The sequence below is a fragment of the Macaca fascicularis genome, chromosome 4, assembly GCF_037993035.2.
Source record: "Macaca fascicularis isolate 582-1 chromosome 4, T2T-MFA8v1.1".
In the NCBI taxonomy this organism is placed as follows: Eukaryota; Metazoa; Chordata; class Mammalia; order Primates; family Cercopithecidae; genus Macaca; species Macaca fascicularis.
The window spans coordinates 16,294,524-16,309,884 of record NC_088378.1 but is presented as its reverse complement, the minus strand read 5'-3'; the positions used below and the strand labels follow the sequence as shown (position 1 = coordinate 16,309,884).

The following is a 15,361-nucleotide window of genomic DNA, read 5'->3' as shown; positions in this document are numbered from 1 at the left end:
CCGGTACCTTGACTACATAAATAAGAGTGGTGAGGAAGCGGTCACAAAAGCTGAATATTCTTCTGGAGCCCTTGGAGGGGCTCCAAACTGAGAGGGGAGGGAAGGCAGCAGGGAAAGGCGGACCTCAGTGTCTGAAAAGCCAGCTTAGAGTGGGAGGGTCTGAAAGTGGAAGGTAAAAAGGGAGTGGTGAGAATGAATGTGAGAAGGAAGCCAGGACAGCGCAGTCCCCAGTACCGAACGGCCGGGGAGAGGAGGTGGCCTGGCGCTGGCGGGGCTCACCCCAATCCGTCTGCCCTTTGATGCCGGACTGTAGGCTCCGTCCATCTGTAAGTTCTTGAGCCAGAACCTCTGGGAGAAAGAGAAAAGGTGAAAGAGGGAGAGGGAGAGGGAGACAGAAGGGGAGAAGGGGAGAGAGAAAGGGAGAGAGAGGCTGGGACTCTCCCTTACTCCAGCACTTTCCCTTTTTTCCTAAGCTGCTGGTTGCGCTGCCACCTCCGGATACTGCACACGGATTGGAGGGAAAATAAGCGAGGCACCGCCGCACCACGCGGGGGACCCACGGAGACCTACAGCGCCCGAGCCCTGCTGGATGTCAGCGGAGAAATGGCTTTGAGCTCAGCCTGGCGCTCGGTCCTGCCTCTGTGGCTCCTCTGGAGCGCTGCCTGCTCCCGCGCCGCGTCCGGGGACGACAACGCTTTTCCTTTTGACATTGAAGGGAGCTCAGCGGTTGGCAGGCAAGACCCGCCTGAGACGAGCGAGCCCCGCGTGGCTCTGGGACGCCTTCCGCCTGCTGCCGAGGTACAGTGTCCCTGCCATTGCCACCCTTTTAGGGCACCTGCGCCCCCGCGGGCTGTGCCACACTCGTCCTTCTCTCTCTCCGCCTATTTCCTCTCCCCATTGCCTTGAGAGTTTCACCTGGGCTAGGTCAGTTCGGAAACTTGAAATAGTTTTCCTTTGTAAGTTGCATTTGGATGTTGAGAGTTGAAAGTTGAGGCTTCGGAGTGTGTCTGCTCAAACGGGCGAGAGTGCATGTGTTGGTGCTCTGAGTTCATCTGCTAGACTCTCACTGGGGACTGCAGCAGCACGTCGGTGACTTTTGCCACTTGCGTGTCCCGGTAGTCATTTTGTCAAGCCACAGCACTTAACGTGTGTGCCCTGTCACTGGCTTCCTGCTCCTCTGCACTGTTAGGACAGTGGGAACACTACTGCAGGCTTTTTGTCTCATATTAGACAAGAAGTCTTCTGCAGCAGGGAAGGTGAAGGGGTGAGTGAGAGCGGCTGGTCATGAAAGGAGCTGTTAGGAAACTGCTGAGAGGATACCTTAAGTAGAAATGAGCCATTGTATTCCAGAAACAAGACGTTTCCATGAAAATCAAGCCTCAGGATACGCTATTGATAATATGTGTATTTAAAGAGCTGCTGTTTGAATATCTTACAATAGCTTTTAAGTTGGAAACAAAACCGGAATGTAGAGATCTGGTAAAGGAAAATGAATCCAGAACAAGTGATTTAAGAGCCCCCTGAACTGAAACAGACAACAGCGTGTCCATTGCATGGGAGATGCTAAGAGGGAGGAAAATGAAGTCACCTAAGTTCATGGGAAAGGAAGGAGCAATTGACCTAACAAACACCACACTCTATAGCTATGGTTACAGCAACTGTACAACTAAAACAGTTATGTGGATTGACACCATTTCTAACATCACTGATGCATGGATTATTGCTATGAATTCTGTTGTTAGTACAATTATGGTTATTAATTATTGATGATTAAAAATAAGGTGCATGAACATGGTCCTTCTTCAGAGTAAGCCCTACTCACATACCCCAAAAAAGAGAGAGTATGGACAGGGTCAGAATATACCAACCTCTCACTGTGGTATAAAATGTAGCCTCCATGAGAAAGAGGGAGCATGGCTTGTGGTCAGCTTCATGCCCAGAAACTTGGGGAGAAGCCAGACCAGGAGGGATTTCATGCAATGGGAAGGCTTTGCTTCTCTACAGGCTTGGAATTAACCCCAGGGAAGCATTATCTCCACCTGTTGCTTTGAGCATGGAAAGTCCCTGAATGAAATGCTTGACTTAAGAGTAAGATTGGCAGATAAATAGCAGGACACTCAAATGTGAATTTCAGATAAATAATGAATGCATTTTTATCACATCCCAAATACTTCAGAGGACATATTTATACTAAAATTTGTTTTCACTGTTCATCTGAAATTCAAATTTATCCAGGCATGCTGTATTTGTGTCTGTTACGTCTAAAGAGACAAGCCATATAGAATTGTTTTTTGTAACTCTCATCCCACAAAAAAAAAAAAAATAGGAAAGTAATTTTTTGAGCTTTAGACAACCTTAAAATTAATGTTCAGACCCCAGGAAATTTCTTATGCGTGCATATGTTTGGTGACATAATAGGAAGGCAGCACAGCAAAGTGTCTTAGATTGCAGGTTTTCAGTCTGATGGTCCCAAGTTGAAATTTCAAGCTCTTTGACCTTGGGCAAGTTACAGATCCCCAGACTGCAGATAAACTGGTACTGACAGAATTTCTTGATGCCTACTTCACACCTCATACTGTTACTGTAATGAAATTAGATAAAATAGACTGCTTAGCATAGTGCTTGACATAGTATAAATGCTTTATATATGCCAAGAGTTGTTATAATTGTTACTATCAAAAATGTGGATGATCAGATTTAAAAAAACCCTTATTCAAGAATATTCCTTAGAACCTTACATTTATGGTTTTCTTTTACTTAATGTTATTGTATCTGTTTATCTATATTCTTCCAACTGGAAAAAAAAAAGTCATATGGTGAGTTAAATTTGTAATACTGTCAGAGTCTAATAGGCTTAGAATGCCAGTGGAGGCCTTCAGTTTTGAAAAACAGAAAGAAGATATTAGTCATTCCAGGAAGGTCAAAGTATATGGTGTAGAAAGGGTGAGATTGAGGTAATTATGTTCCCACTGCATAGTTTCACATAATGCCTCCAGTTAGCCTGCAGTCCCATGGCGATCCCAACGCCCCACCATCAGGTTTCCCATGCTCTTTATAGCAGTAAGCAGACCTTAAACCAAATACATTCCGGAGACTTAATAACATGGTACAAACACTTTACTGGATTGGCTCAGGAGATGGTATTTGTGTATATATGGAGAGAGAAAGAGAACACGGACACATTATTCATGCGAAAGGTTCAATGTGTGGATGGGAGGATATTCTAAAAATACGTTCTTTTTACTTGGATTTATATGAATGGTTATTCTGCAATTCTCCTTCAGAAGGAAGGAAGAAAAATATTAAGGCAAGCATGGAGCAGTGGGAGGTGCTTGGCTAAAGGCCTTCCTGAGGTTCTCCTAAGCTCCTCAATAGGCCAGCTTGTGGACTCTCCATCCCTGAGTACTTGGCCCAAGACACAAACTCTGACATGCTGTATTGCTCCATGTGAGCTGGGGAGCAAATACATGAAATATGCACAGAATAAAAGGATAGAGACTGTTGGCTGACCAAAAAAAAAGTCTCCTCTTTTCCTTGTAAAACAAGCCAAAGCTTCCCCCGAGATGCAAAGTATTTGAAAAGAAGAGCACCTGTGGGTAACTCCATACTAGTTATGGGGAGGATTTTCCCACCTTTGCTTCTTGACAATTAATCTACTGAGTCCATTATTGCTGAGTTTATGGTGAGAACAGTGATTCTCAACAGGTGATTCTCAAAAGGGAAGACTGGGCAGTTTCAGTAAGGATAATCAGTATTCTAATATTTCACATTAAGGAAAAGAGTCTATTCATTCCACCATGCACACAATAGCAAGAAAAACTAGTCCAAAGTCTTCTTGACCAATATAAATATGGTAGATATGGAAAAGAACTGGAGTGGGGGCAGGAATGAAGATGGGAACAACCCCACAAGAAGCCAGTAACAGAATGTCCTTGGGAAGAGTGAGATCCTTGTCCATCAAAAAGAAGCAGGAACTAAACAAGGTCAAGAACATGAGGTTGGAGGTTACACTGTGTGGCTGGAAAGAAGCCACACAGAGACTGAGAAATTGAGAAGGCAAGGACTCTGCTGACAGGGCAAGGTGGAAGGTGGTGGAGGGGGTGACGGTGCTGTTACTGGCTTTCACAGATAAATGAGAGAATAAGGGATACAATTGACAACGTTGAGTAAATGCCCCTCAGAGGGGAAAAGAGGAATTTCTCTCCTAAAAACCTCAGCTTTGCTATTGTCATTATTGTTGTGTTAACTTCGCTCCAAGAAGATCAGTGCCCATGAATGCACCCTACACCAGAAAAACTGACTTGCTAAAAAGAAACTCTATAAAGCAGACTAACTCTGAGGGACTTTCCCTTTTGACTCTTTTCCGTGTTGATACATGACCCCATGTCCCAAAGCATTGTTAGGCTCCTGCCGTTAAAAGATTGCAAAATGTTTAATAAAAATATTTTAGATCTCTTTAACCATCTGCTTTCTTTTTTCTTATCTTGGTCACTTGCTTTGAAAAAGGTCCCATGGGATCACACTAAGACCTCCAGTTGCTAGCCTGGGTTATCACTCTCTACTGATGTTCTAACAATTCAATTAGGTAATCTGAACCCCTTACACGCAGTCATTATTTCATTCATTTATTCACCCAACAAGCTGGTTTGGAGCCTTACCTCAAACAGAGCAATAAAATAGGCACAAGGAGGAATAGAAAGAAGCATAGTCTCATCTTTGCCCTCAGGGGTGAGCAATTGAAGAGACAAAAAAAAATAGGCGGCCATTATATAAAGAACAATGTACTAACATTCTGTAAGAGTGGCTACAAGGTAAGTGCCATGCAAGGTAATGTGAAAAACATATTATTCCTGAGCTAGACCAGTAGGGCACAAAACTTACTTGCCATACACCAAAATAGGCTTCCAAAACCTTATTTTAGAAGAACTGCAATATAGCGGTAGTGGTGATAGTTAGAATAGCATGGCTCACAGCTGACACTCGTTGAGTACTTACCACATGCCAGATACGGATCTAAACCCTTCCCATGAGTAATTTCCAGTAACTTTCATGACAAGTCAATGTGACTGGTATCGTTATTATCTCATTTGATACACATAGAAACCGAGGCACAGAGCATTTGCCCAGGCCCCTACTTGTAAGTGGCACAGCTAGGAAGGAGTTTATAAAAGCAGTTGAACTGTGCAAAAGTAGCTAGGAAGAGGTGATTAGATAAATAGAAGTATATATAGGAATACTTCTAGTCAAAATTTGGGGAATTCCTTTTTTTTTTTTTTTTTTTTGAGACAGCATCTTGCTCTATTGACAGGCTGGAGTGCAGTGGCTTGATCTCAGCTCACTGAAACTCCTGCCTCCTGGGTTCAAGCGATTCCCCGCCTCAGCCTCCCAAGTAGCTGGGATTACAGGTACGTGCCACCATGCCCGACTAATTTTTTGTGTTTTAGTAGAGACATGGTTGGCCAAGATAGTCTCTATCTCATGACCTTGTGATCCCAAAGTGCTGGGATTACAGGTGTGAGCCACTGCGCCCGGCTGGGAATTTCTTAAAATGAAGAAATATAAAATGCAATTTAAAGACCATTTTTGCAGTGCTTGTTGGATGAGTAGCATAAGTTACAAAAAGTTGAGATAACTTCGCTTCCCCATGTAGTCTAATAACCATGTTTTAGAACTACTCATGTAAGAAAGAAAAAAACTAATACTTGTTGACTTGTACTGTGTCCCATCAACCTACATGAATTATCTTATTTAATACTAAATAGTGAAAATTATACCCATTTTACAGATGAGTTCATTGACATTTAAAAGTGGTAAGTTCCTTAACCAAATTTTCAAATTCCTTTCTTTGCTTTCTGTATACCAGGGAGTCTCCCTGATAGAGCACTTTTTTTTTCAACTATAGTCTTCTTATTTTCTCTTTATAATGATATTCTAGTGTGTGTCCTCCACATGATGCTACAGTCTATCTTAAAAGCTCTTGATTTAGATTAATAAGTAGGAAACTCATAACAGTATTACCTAAGGAATACCTAGTCTATCTTATAGAATTTATTATAAAATAGCTAAAAAATAAAGAATTTCATTCCCTAGTGTTCCAGAGTTCTTTGATTTAACCAGAGGAAGTTTTTTCTTTTAATGTGATAAAATAAATATAACAGAAACTTTGTCATTTGATTTTTGTTGTTGTTGTTGTTGAAACGGAGTTTCACTCTGTCACCCAGGCTGGAGTGCAGTGGTGTGATCTTGGCTCACTGCAACCTCCGCCTCCTGGGTTCAAGCAATTCTCCTGCCTCAGTCTCCCAGGTTGCTGGGACTACAGGTGTGTGCCACCGCACCTGGCTGATTTTTTGTGTTTTTAGTAGAAATGGGGTTTCACTGTATTAGCCAGGATGGTCTCAATCTCCTGACCTTGTGATCCGCCTGCCTCGGTCTCCCAAAGTGCTGGGATTACAGGCATGAGCCACTGCACCCGGCCATTTGAACTATTTTTAAGGGCACAGTTCAGTGGCATTGACTATATCCACGTTGTTATAAAACCATCACCATCGATCTCCAGAACTTTTTCATTTTCCCAAACTGAAACCGATTAAGCAATAACTTCCGATTAACTCCTTCCCCCAGCCCCTGGCAACCTCCATTCTACTTTGTCTCTATGAATTTAACTACTCTAAGTACCCCCTATACATAATCATGCAATACTTATCCTTTTGTGCCTGGCTTATTTCATTTAGCATAATGTCTTTGAGACTCGCCCATGTTGTAGCATGGGTCAGAATTGCATTCCTTTTTAAAACGAGTAATACTCTGTTTATATGTACACTATGTTTTGTCCATTCATTTGCTGATGGATATTTGGGTTGTTTCTACCTTTTGGCTACTGTGAGTAATGCTGCTATGAACATTGCTGTACAAACCTCTGTTTGAGTTCTTGCTTTCAGTTTTTTGGGGGTGTATACCTAGAAGTGGAATTGCTGGATCATATGGTACAGAGGAAGTTTTAAGCCTCAGCGTCTTACAGGGGCCAGGTGAAAAAGAATTGAGTGAATTTAGCTCAGTAAAGAAATGCATCCTGTGACTGGCGGGACTCAGGAACAGGAGATGGAAGGGTCCCTCTTCCAGAGTGGCAGCCACCTTTCAGCATTGCCAGGTCTTCTGGTTTTATTTTGTCTTTTTCAAAAGAAGACAGAATTTGGATTCATAAGTGAAATTGCTGACTCAAACATTTTTTAATGCCCTGTAGGCTGAGTACATCTGAGGGCCAGATTCAGCCCAAGGATAATTTATTTGCAGCCTCTGTTTTACAATATTTTGAAGTTCACCTTTCATTACAGGCAGAATATGGGCTTACAACCAGACAGATGTGCTGTGAATCCAGCTCCACAACTTTCTAGCTGTTTGACTTTGGGCAAATTGGACCATCTTTTAGATACTCAGTTCCTTTAATTGCAAAATAAATAGAAATACACTTGCCTTGCAAAATTCTTGTGAAATTTAGATGAAATAATATATGTAAGCTGCCTAACACAAAGTTAGCTCTCATTTCTCTCAGTCTGTCCCTCCTTCCTTTCCCTAATTTTTCCACTCTCTGCCTCTGTCTATCTTCAGGTAAAGCTTTATACTATCTTGTTAAAAGTATTTTGTTATCAAACTCCTTACTTATTGCATAAATTCAAGTACTTTTAACTCTTGCTTAAAATTTGCTGATCATCCAACATTGGAGAAGAAGACTGTCATTTAGTTTTTATAATCATTGTGTCTTTCATGGTTCTTTAAACAGCCTTTCCCCAGCAATAGGAGGATCTGAGCAGTTAAGAGAAATGAATGCTAAATCCCCAGAAAAGCTAAAGAAAAAAGCCAACAGCGACAGGGCACGGTGGCTCACGCCTGTAATTCCAACACTTTGGGAGTCCAAGGCGGGTGGATCACGAAGTCAGGAGTTCAAGATCAGCCTGGTCCAGATGGTGAGACCTCCGTCTCCACTAAAAATACAAAAGAATTAGCTGTGCATAGCGGCGGGCGCCTGTAATCCCAGCTACTTGGAAGGCTGAGGCAGAGATTTGCTTGAACTAGGGAGGCGGAGGTTGCAGTGAGCAGAGATCATGCCACAGCACTCCAGCCTGGGTGATAGAGCGAGACTCCATCTCAAAAAAAAAAAAAGAAAAGCAGCTTTGATATGGCAAGGACAATACCTTTTTTCCCCTCATAATTAAATTATTAAATCTGACTTGTCACAGTTTCTTGATTTAAAATACCAAAAACACGCCCCTACTTTAGGGTTTTTTCTGGCTTGTAGTAACCATATGAATATAATGATGGTCAGACATAATTTTGAGAACTTTGATTGGTTAAAAGCCATTAAAACCAGATTGCTAGTATATGCTTTGAATCCAAACCTTAGCATTTCCAAACAATCATATTTTTTTCTAAAATAAGTAAATCTAGTCTATTGATGTCTAGTGACCATATAGAAGAATATTTAAATACCTACTCATATTTGCAAAAGAGCAGCATTCTTTTTTCAACTGTTTTTCTTTTTTGCTCTTGGTGTGGTAAAGTTAAATTCTGGGAAATAGTTTACTAAAGGGAAGTTTAACCACAGATGTTTGTAATTCCAACTTAAGTTTCCCATCAAAGTCTTAATGAAATTCAGCTGCCAGCAGTTCAGCTCTGAATCTGAGTCTTTTTATCATGAGAAACTTGGGGGAAACAACATTCTGAAGCTGAATGGTAATGGGAAAATTTCCATATTCAGCCCAAATCCTCTCCATAAAGAAAAAAATACTTAAACAAATTCTGTTAAAAGCGGGAGGAGAGATGGTGAATATAATTTGAGTAATATGCAAAATGACCTTCTTTTCACTCCTAGGACTTTCTTAGTTTTTATGTTGTGTTTTGGTGTAGGCTAGAGATCCGTGTTTACCTAAATGGAATGAAGTATATACATTTTTTACTTCATAAGAACTGATGAGTTAGAGAAATCCCGTAACATTAACAGCTGCATTAGCACACGTCTTGTGCAAACTAGACCACTAATCCAGGCTGTACTCTACAGCTAAAAGGACCCCTGACCATGATGCAGACTTTGCATATTAATATTTATTTTGAAATTATGCCATTTTGGAGTGGCATGATTGCTTCAAAGGAAATCAAGGACTCTAGGGATCGAAAGTACCTTCACTAAAACTTCCCTCACACACACAACCATTACATGGAACACTGTTGTCTATGTACAAAGTGAAATGCAACATGGCATGCTGAACTAAGCAGCTCTAGAAAGCCAAATGTCAGTCCAAAGAAACACATAACATAGACACCAGCCAAAGGGAAGAGAAATGTCTAGTAAGCCTCAGCCCCTGGGATGCTAGGACTATAGAACCCTCTAGAATCACGGCACAGAGCCACAGCACAAATTCAGGGTCTGGGGCTGAAAACCCCGGCAAGCCTCTTCTTCCACAGCAGAGGTAGTCCAGGATGCCTTTCGAGCTTCATGGCTATATGTGTGTGTTTCCCTTTGATGAACAGCGATACAATTTGACAAGCTGAAGGTGTTACCTAAGTGTTGCCTCTTTTCCTGCTGATCTGTCCTGAGTCCTAGGTGGTGCTGTCAACCCCCAGGTCACAGATGAGGTGCTAAATGCCTGCTATTTGGAGATTAAACAGTCTGAATATCTGGAGATGGACTGCAGTTTCATTGTAGTACATGAATAATTGCCTCATTTTATATTGTTCCTTTGAAATTGTTGTCTGCCATGGTTCATGCCAATAGACACCCTGAAATTCCACTCATAAGAGACCTGAAGCCTCTCCTGCAGCGCAAAATTCAGCATAAAGGAGACTTGTTTGAATGCAGAGTCAGTGGGTGGTTATTACTGGTTACATAAATCTATCATACCTTGCAGCATGAGCCATGAAATCAAAGGAATCATAGAATGTCAGATTTAGAAAGGAAGTTTAGAGATTCAACTCTCTCATTTTGTAGGTGAGGAACCTAAGCTGAGAAGAGAGGGGAGGTGTGGGTGCTCGACCCCGGACACGATGCCCATTAGCAGTAGTACACGTGCCACAGGGTAAACCCCCAAATTGGAGTTCAGCCTGGGAGGCCACGTGGGTTCTTGGCTTCACACAGGGAGGATTTCAAGAGCCAGCCGACAGAGTAAAATGAAAGCAAGTTTATTAAGAAAGTAAAGGAATGAAAGGATGCCTACTCTTCAGACAAGCAGTCCTGAGGGCTGCCGGTTGGCTGTGTTTATGGTTATTTCTTGATCATACGCTAGACAAGGAATGGATTATTTATGAGTTTTCCAGGAAAGGGATGGGATTTCTCAGAACCGTGAGTTTCTCCCCCTTTCAGGCCTTATAGGATAACTTCCAGACGTTTCATGGCATTTGTAAACTGTCATGGCGCTAGTGGGAGTTTCTTTTGGTATGCTAATGTATTATAATTAGCATATAATAAGCAGTGAGAGAGACCAGAGGTGGCTTTTATTACCATCTTGGTTTTGGCATGGTTTGGCTGGCTTCTTTACTGCATCCTGTTTTATCAGCAGGGTCTTTGTGACCTGTTACCTTGTGAAACCAGTCCTGCTGACTTCCTAGCTCACAAGGAACTGTGTCTTCTGACTTTTTGCCTTATGTTCTTTCCAATTGTTTTAATGGACTGAATCATGCTAGCTTTATTTTATTTATTTATTTTTGAGACGGAGCTCTGTTGCCCAGGCTGGAGTACAGTGGCACGATCTCAGCTCGCTGCCACATCCGCCTCCCGGGTTCAAGCGATTCTCCTGCCTCAGCCTCCTGAATAGCTGGGGTTACAGGCGCCCGCCACCATGCCTGGCTAATTTTTGTATTTTTAGTAGAGAGAGGGTTTCACCATGTTGGCCAGGCTGGTCTCGAACTCCTGACCTCAAGCAATCCACCGGCCTGGACCTCCCAAAGTGCTGGGATTATAGGCATAAGCTACCGTACCCAGCCTCATCCTAGCTTTAGAACTAGTGATTATTACCTGGGCATATCTAGATATCTTGTAAAATATATCTACTTCTAATATATTATTATTCTTTTACTCTTGTTTCTGTTTATCCTTAAGTTGAGTCATCAGTAGGAGATTCCCATGTAGCTGAGTAGAGCTAGACTATGAGTCTGTAACTGTTCTGATTCTCGGCTCCGTCACTAACAACCAGATCACCCTTGCCAGGTAAAGAAACCTGGTCAATTCCTCTACCTGCTGGGGCCTCAGTTTCTATCCTAAAAAAAATTTTAAATGATTACTTCTAGCAACAAAATTCTATAATTATTTAAGAAATAGGTTAAAATTTATGCCAGTTAAAGGGAACCTGGGTTAAGATACTGAATCACATAGTCATAGCTGTTGCCCTAGTTAGGACCCAAGACTTTAAGAGTCCAGAGCCTGAAGGAAACACAGGGTCCTGGCCTGTGGAAGGGGGTGCGGAGGGGTGGTTCCTAACAACTCCAGATGTGGGGCTGGGGCTGATCCGCAGCACAGGGTACCAACCCGGCCACAGACATGAGCCTCTCCAAGGTGACACAACAACGAGGCTTCCCAGACAGCCTAAATGTGTCTCCGTGTGGTCAATGAATGTTCATGGGTCTCCCATGCCAGGGTCCAAGGGTGCTGCCCCCTACTCTATCTGGACCCTCCAGAATGCCCCTAAACCTATCCCCACTGCAGAGAGACAGCGAAGTAGACAATGGAAGAGATCAGGGACTGGAGACCCACTGAGCAGAGACTCATGTCAACACATAACAGTTCAGTGCCAAATGGCAGAGGGTCCAGAAAGATGAAGGTATTTTTACTCAATGAGAAAGGAAGGGAAAGCCAGTGACAGATTATTAATCATTATAAACATTAACATGAAATACTCACATTATATTATACATCGTACAGCTGTCCACTAGATCTTAATGACCATGTAAAGAATTATCTTGCTTTAGATTTGGCAGAACACAACATGTGGAAGCAAAAGTCAGAATCGTTGGTGTGTGAGGGGATATGCACTGGTGTCCAAATGCCCTGATTGTTGCTGGTTATGGGGAAGAGGGCTCTAAAACATTGCCACTGAAAGTGTGGTTCAAAGACGGCAGCATCAGCATCACCTGGGACTGTGTTAGAGATGCAGAATCTCAGGTTCCACCCCAGAATCAGAATCTAATTTTCACCATATCCCCAGGCTGTTCATCTGCACATTAAAATATGAGAAATGCTAGGCTCTCAAATACAGGTGGGCTTGAATTTTGAATGGACTTAGGGGAAATTGCAAATACAGAAAATTTCAAAAATGTTTTGATGTAATTATGGAGGAAGACCCAAAAAACATAAATTATACATAAGTCTAGTAAGGGGGTTCACAGGCTCACCCATGCTACCTGAAAATGTGTACTTCAGAATAAAATACAAGCGTCAAAGGAAACTGCTGCTTTGAGGCATCTAAAGGAAGCCGATAAGGTAAAGTCACTTCCTGAAACCATGGCACACACATACTGGGTGCTCAGAATGTATTTTTTGAGAAAAGACATGAAATGACATGGCAGGTTTTTTTACTCCCACCTAACTTCTCACCACCCATAACCCAGTTACCAAAAGACTGAAGACTCTGTGTCCTTGAAGGAAGTAGAGCAGAGGCAGGGGAAGAATTTACTTGGGGAATCTGCTCAAAAATAGGAGGTTACTCACACTTTTCAGGGAATAGTGGGATTGTGATGTTTTTCTTGGTAACAAGAGAGTCATTCTGATTCAGGATGTCTCTCCAGGGAGTGAGGAGTGCAGTCTGTGTCCTAGACTAGAAAGATAATGTTAGGAGACAGGGAAGAACTAGTTCCCCAAAATGAAAATTGCCAATTGCTATTCCTCCAGCTGGTCCTTTTCTAGAGGGATTGAAATCTGCAGGCAAGTGCTTTGGAGTCAGGTCTGTGTCTCCTTCTCTATCAGAGCAGACGTCCCCATTCTCCCAGCAGACTCGAGCTATCCTTGCTGCAGCATTTTAGCTTTAATTACTAAGCACTTGATTAGCACTTGCTGTGTTGCAAATACTGTTCTAAGCACTTATGTGTATTATGAATTCATTTATTCCTCATAACAACCCCATGAGGAAGGCATTAATATTAACCCCATTTTACTGATGACGAAAATGAGCCAGATAGCAGTTAAGGAACTTACGGTCATAGCTAGGAAATCTGACCTCAGACTCGTAACCTTCACATTATAATGACCCTGTAACATCTGTTTCTAAGTCTCAGAGTGCCTTAGCAATACCCCAGCTAATAAAGGTTTCCCGTACTACCGCAGTAGTCTTAGCAGTTGACAAGTCTGTAAAGAACATTTAAATTAGTGGTATGTTTAGTCTTTGGCCTTGTTTTTAAGTTATAGAGTAAACTAAGTATCATCTCAGTAACAATGGGGAGTCCTTCCCTTAAACATAGGAGGAGTAACAGTTGATGAAATTTCTGAATGTGTATATATATATTCATGTGACTCCAGCTATGCTGAGCATTGGTTTTTCAGTAGATTCCTGAGTCTAGTTTGTGGACCTACAACTTAAAAGATCTTGAAAAGGATAAGGAAAGAGCTGACATGGTAGTAAAAACATGACCTCAGTTCCTAAAAAAAAATAAAATACAAATTGAGCTACGATATGATCCAGCAATTCCACTGCAGGATATATAACCTGAAAAAAAGAAAATCAGTATATATAAGAGATATCTGCACTCCTATATTTGTCGCAGCACTGTTTACAATAGCAAAGATTTGGAAGCAACCTAAGTGTCCATCAACAGATGAGTGCATAAAGAAAATGTGGTACATATACACAATGGAGTATTATTCAGCCATAAAAAGAATGAGATCCAGCCATCTGCAAAAACATGGATGAAACTTTATGCTAAGTTAAATAAGCCCGGCACAGAAAGACAGATGTCACATGTTCTCACTTATTTGAGGGATCTAAAAATCAAGTCAATTGAACTCATGGACATAGAGAATAGAAAGATGGTTACCAGAAGCTGCGAAGGGTAGTAGGGGGTTGGTGGAGAGGTGGGAATTGTTAATGGGCACACAAAAAATAGAAAGAATAACACCTACTATTTGACAGTACAAGGGGATGACTATAGTCAATAATAACTTAATTGTACATTTTAAAATAACTTGATGTGATTGGATTGTTTGCAACTCACAGGATAAATGCTTGAGGGGATGGATAGCCCATTCTCTGTGGTGTGCTTATTTCCCATTGCACATAGTCAAGTTATTACTGACTATAGTCATCCCATTGTGCTATCAAATAGTAGGTCTTACTCATTCTTTCTATTTTTTGTGTGCCCATTAACAATTCCCACCTCTCCACCATTGCATACCTGTATCAAAACATCTCACATACCCCAGAAATATACACACCTACTATTTACCCACAACAATTTTTAAAATAATAAAAAGATTAAAAATAAAACAATTTTTTAAAAATGACCTCAGGGGAAATGATTAGATAAAGTATGTCAATCAGGAAAACTAACGAAGGTTTAGAAACAGTTTACCTTTTAAAATGTTTCTCTACAAATGACAATAGAAAAAGAAAGGAAATTTAACAACGAAAAGGATTCAAAAGACAGGCTTGCAAGAAACACAGGCTGCTAACTCCTTTAAGCACTATATAAAACAATTTGTCTGAAATAAGTGAGTTATTCACTCCGCACCCAAGGAATAAGAGTATAGTGCTCACCATTCAAGGTAGCAGTGATTTGATCTGGAACACACCCAGGTAGTCTTCTGCCCTTCTGAACTAAGAGAAGGACTGTAGCAGCAGTCACTTGTGAAGTGCATTGTAACCTGAATAGGGAGATGTGTGAGAATAATGTTACCCCAGATTTTCACGTGCAGGCATCTCTTTACTATTTCTCCTCTCCTCTAGCCTCCTGTTTTAAAATGTTTTTCCTTCTCTATTAGTCTGTTGGGGCTGCCATAAAAAAGTACTCCAGACTGAGTGGCTTAAACAATAGAAATTTATTTTCTTATAGTTCTGGAGGCTAAAAGTCCAAGATCGAGGTGCTGTCAAGGTTAATTTCAGGTGAGGGCTCTCTTCGTGACTTGCAGATGGCCACATTCTCACCATGTCCCCACATGGCCTTTCTTTTGTGTATATGCAGAGGGAGAGAGGTCTCTGGTATTTCTGCCTCATCTTATAAAGATGTAAGTTCTATAAGATTAAGGTGCTCCCCCTACAATATCTTTTTTTTTTTTTTTTTTTTTTTTGAGATGGAGTCTCACTGTCACCTGGCTGGAGTGCAGTGGCACATGATCTCTGCTCTCTGCAACCTCCACCTCCTGGGCTCAAACGATCCTCGTGCCTCAGCC

The 15,361-nt window shown here is 41.6% G+C and overlaps 1 protein-coding gene across 4 annotated transcripts in view; it reads left to right on the top strand.

The window, feature by feature from the left end:
* Positions 1-200: 200 nt before the first annotated feature.
* LAMA4 (laminin subunit alpha 4) overlaps positions 201-15,361 on the top strand; it is a 149,172-nt gene continuing 134,011 nt past the window's right edge. For 3 of the 4 annotated variants that reach the window (XR_012433362.1, XM_065543230.1, XM_005551624.4), the window contains exons 1-2: positions 201-326; positions 474-798. Coding sequence is in view for 3 of the 4 variants with exons in the window: in XM_065543230.1 (XP_065399302.1) it covers positions 604-798 (195 nt within the window). In the remaining variant the exon portion in view is untranslated. Of the gene's footprint in view, positions 367-473; positions 799-15,361 lie in introns of all 4 variants that reach the window. The other variant, XM_015448572.3, reaches the window with a different exon arrangement.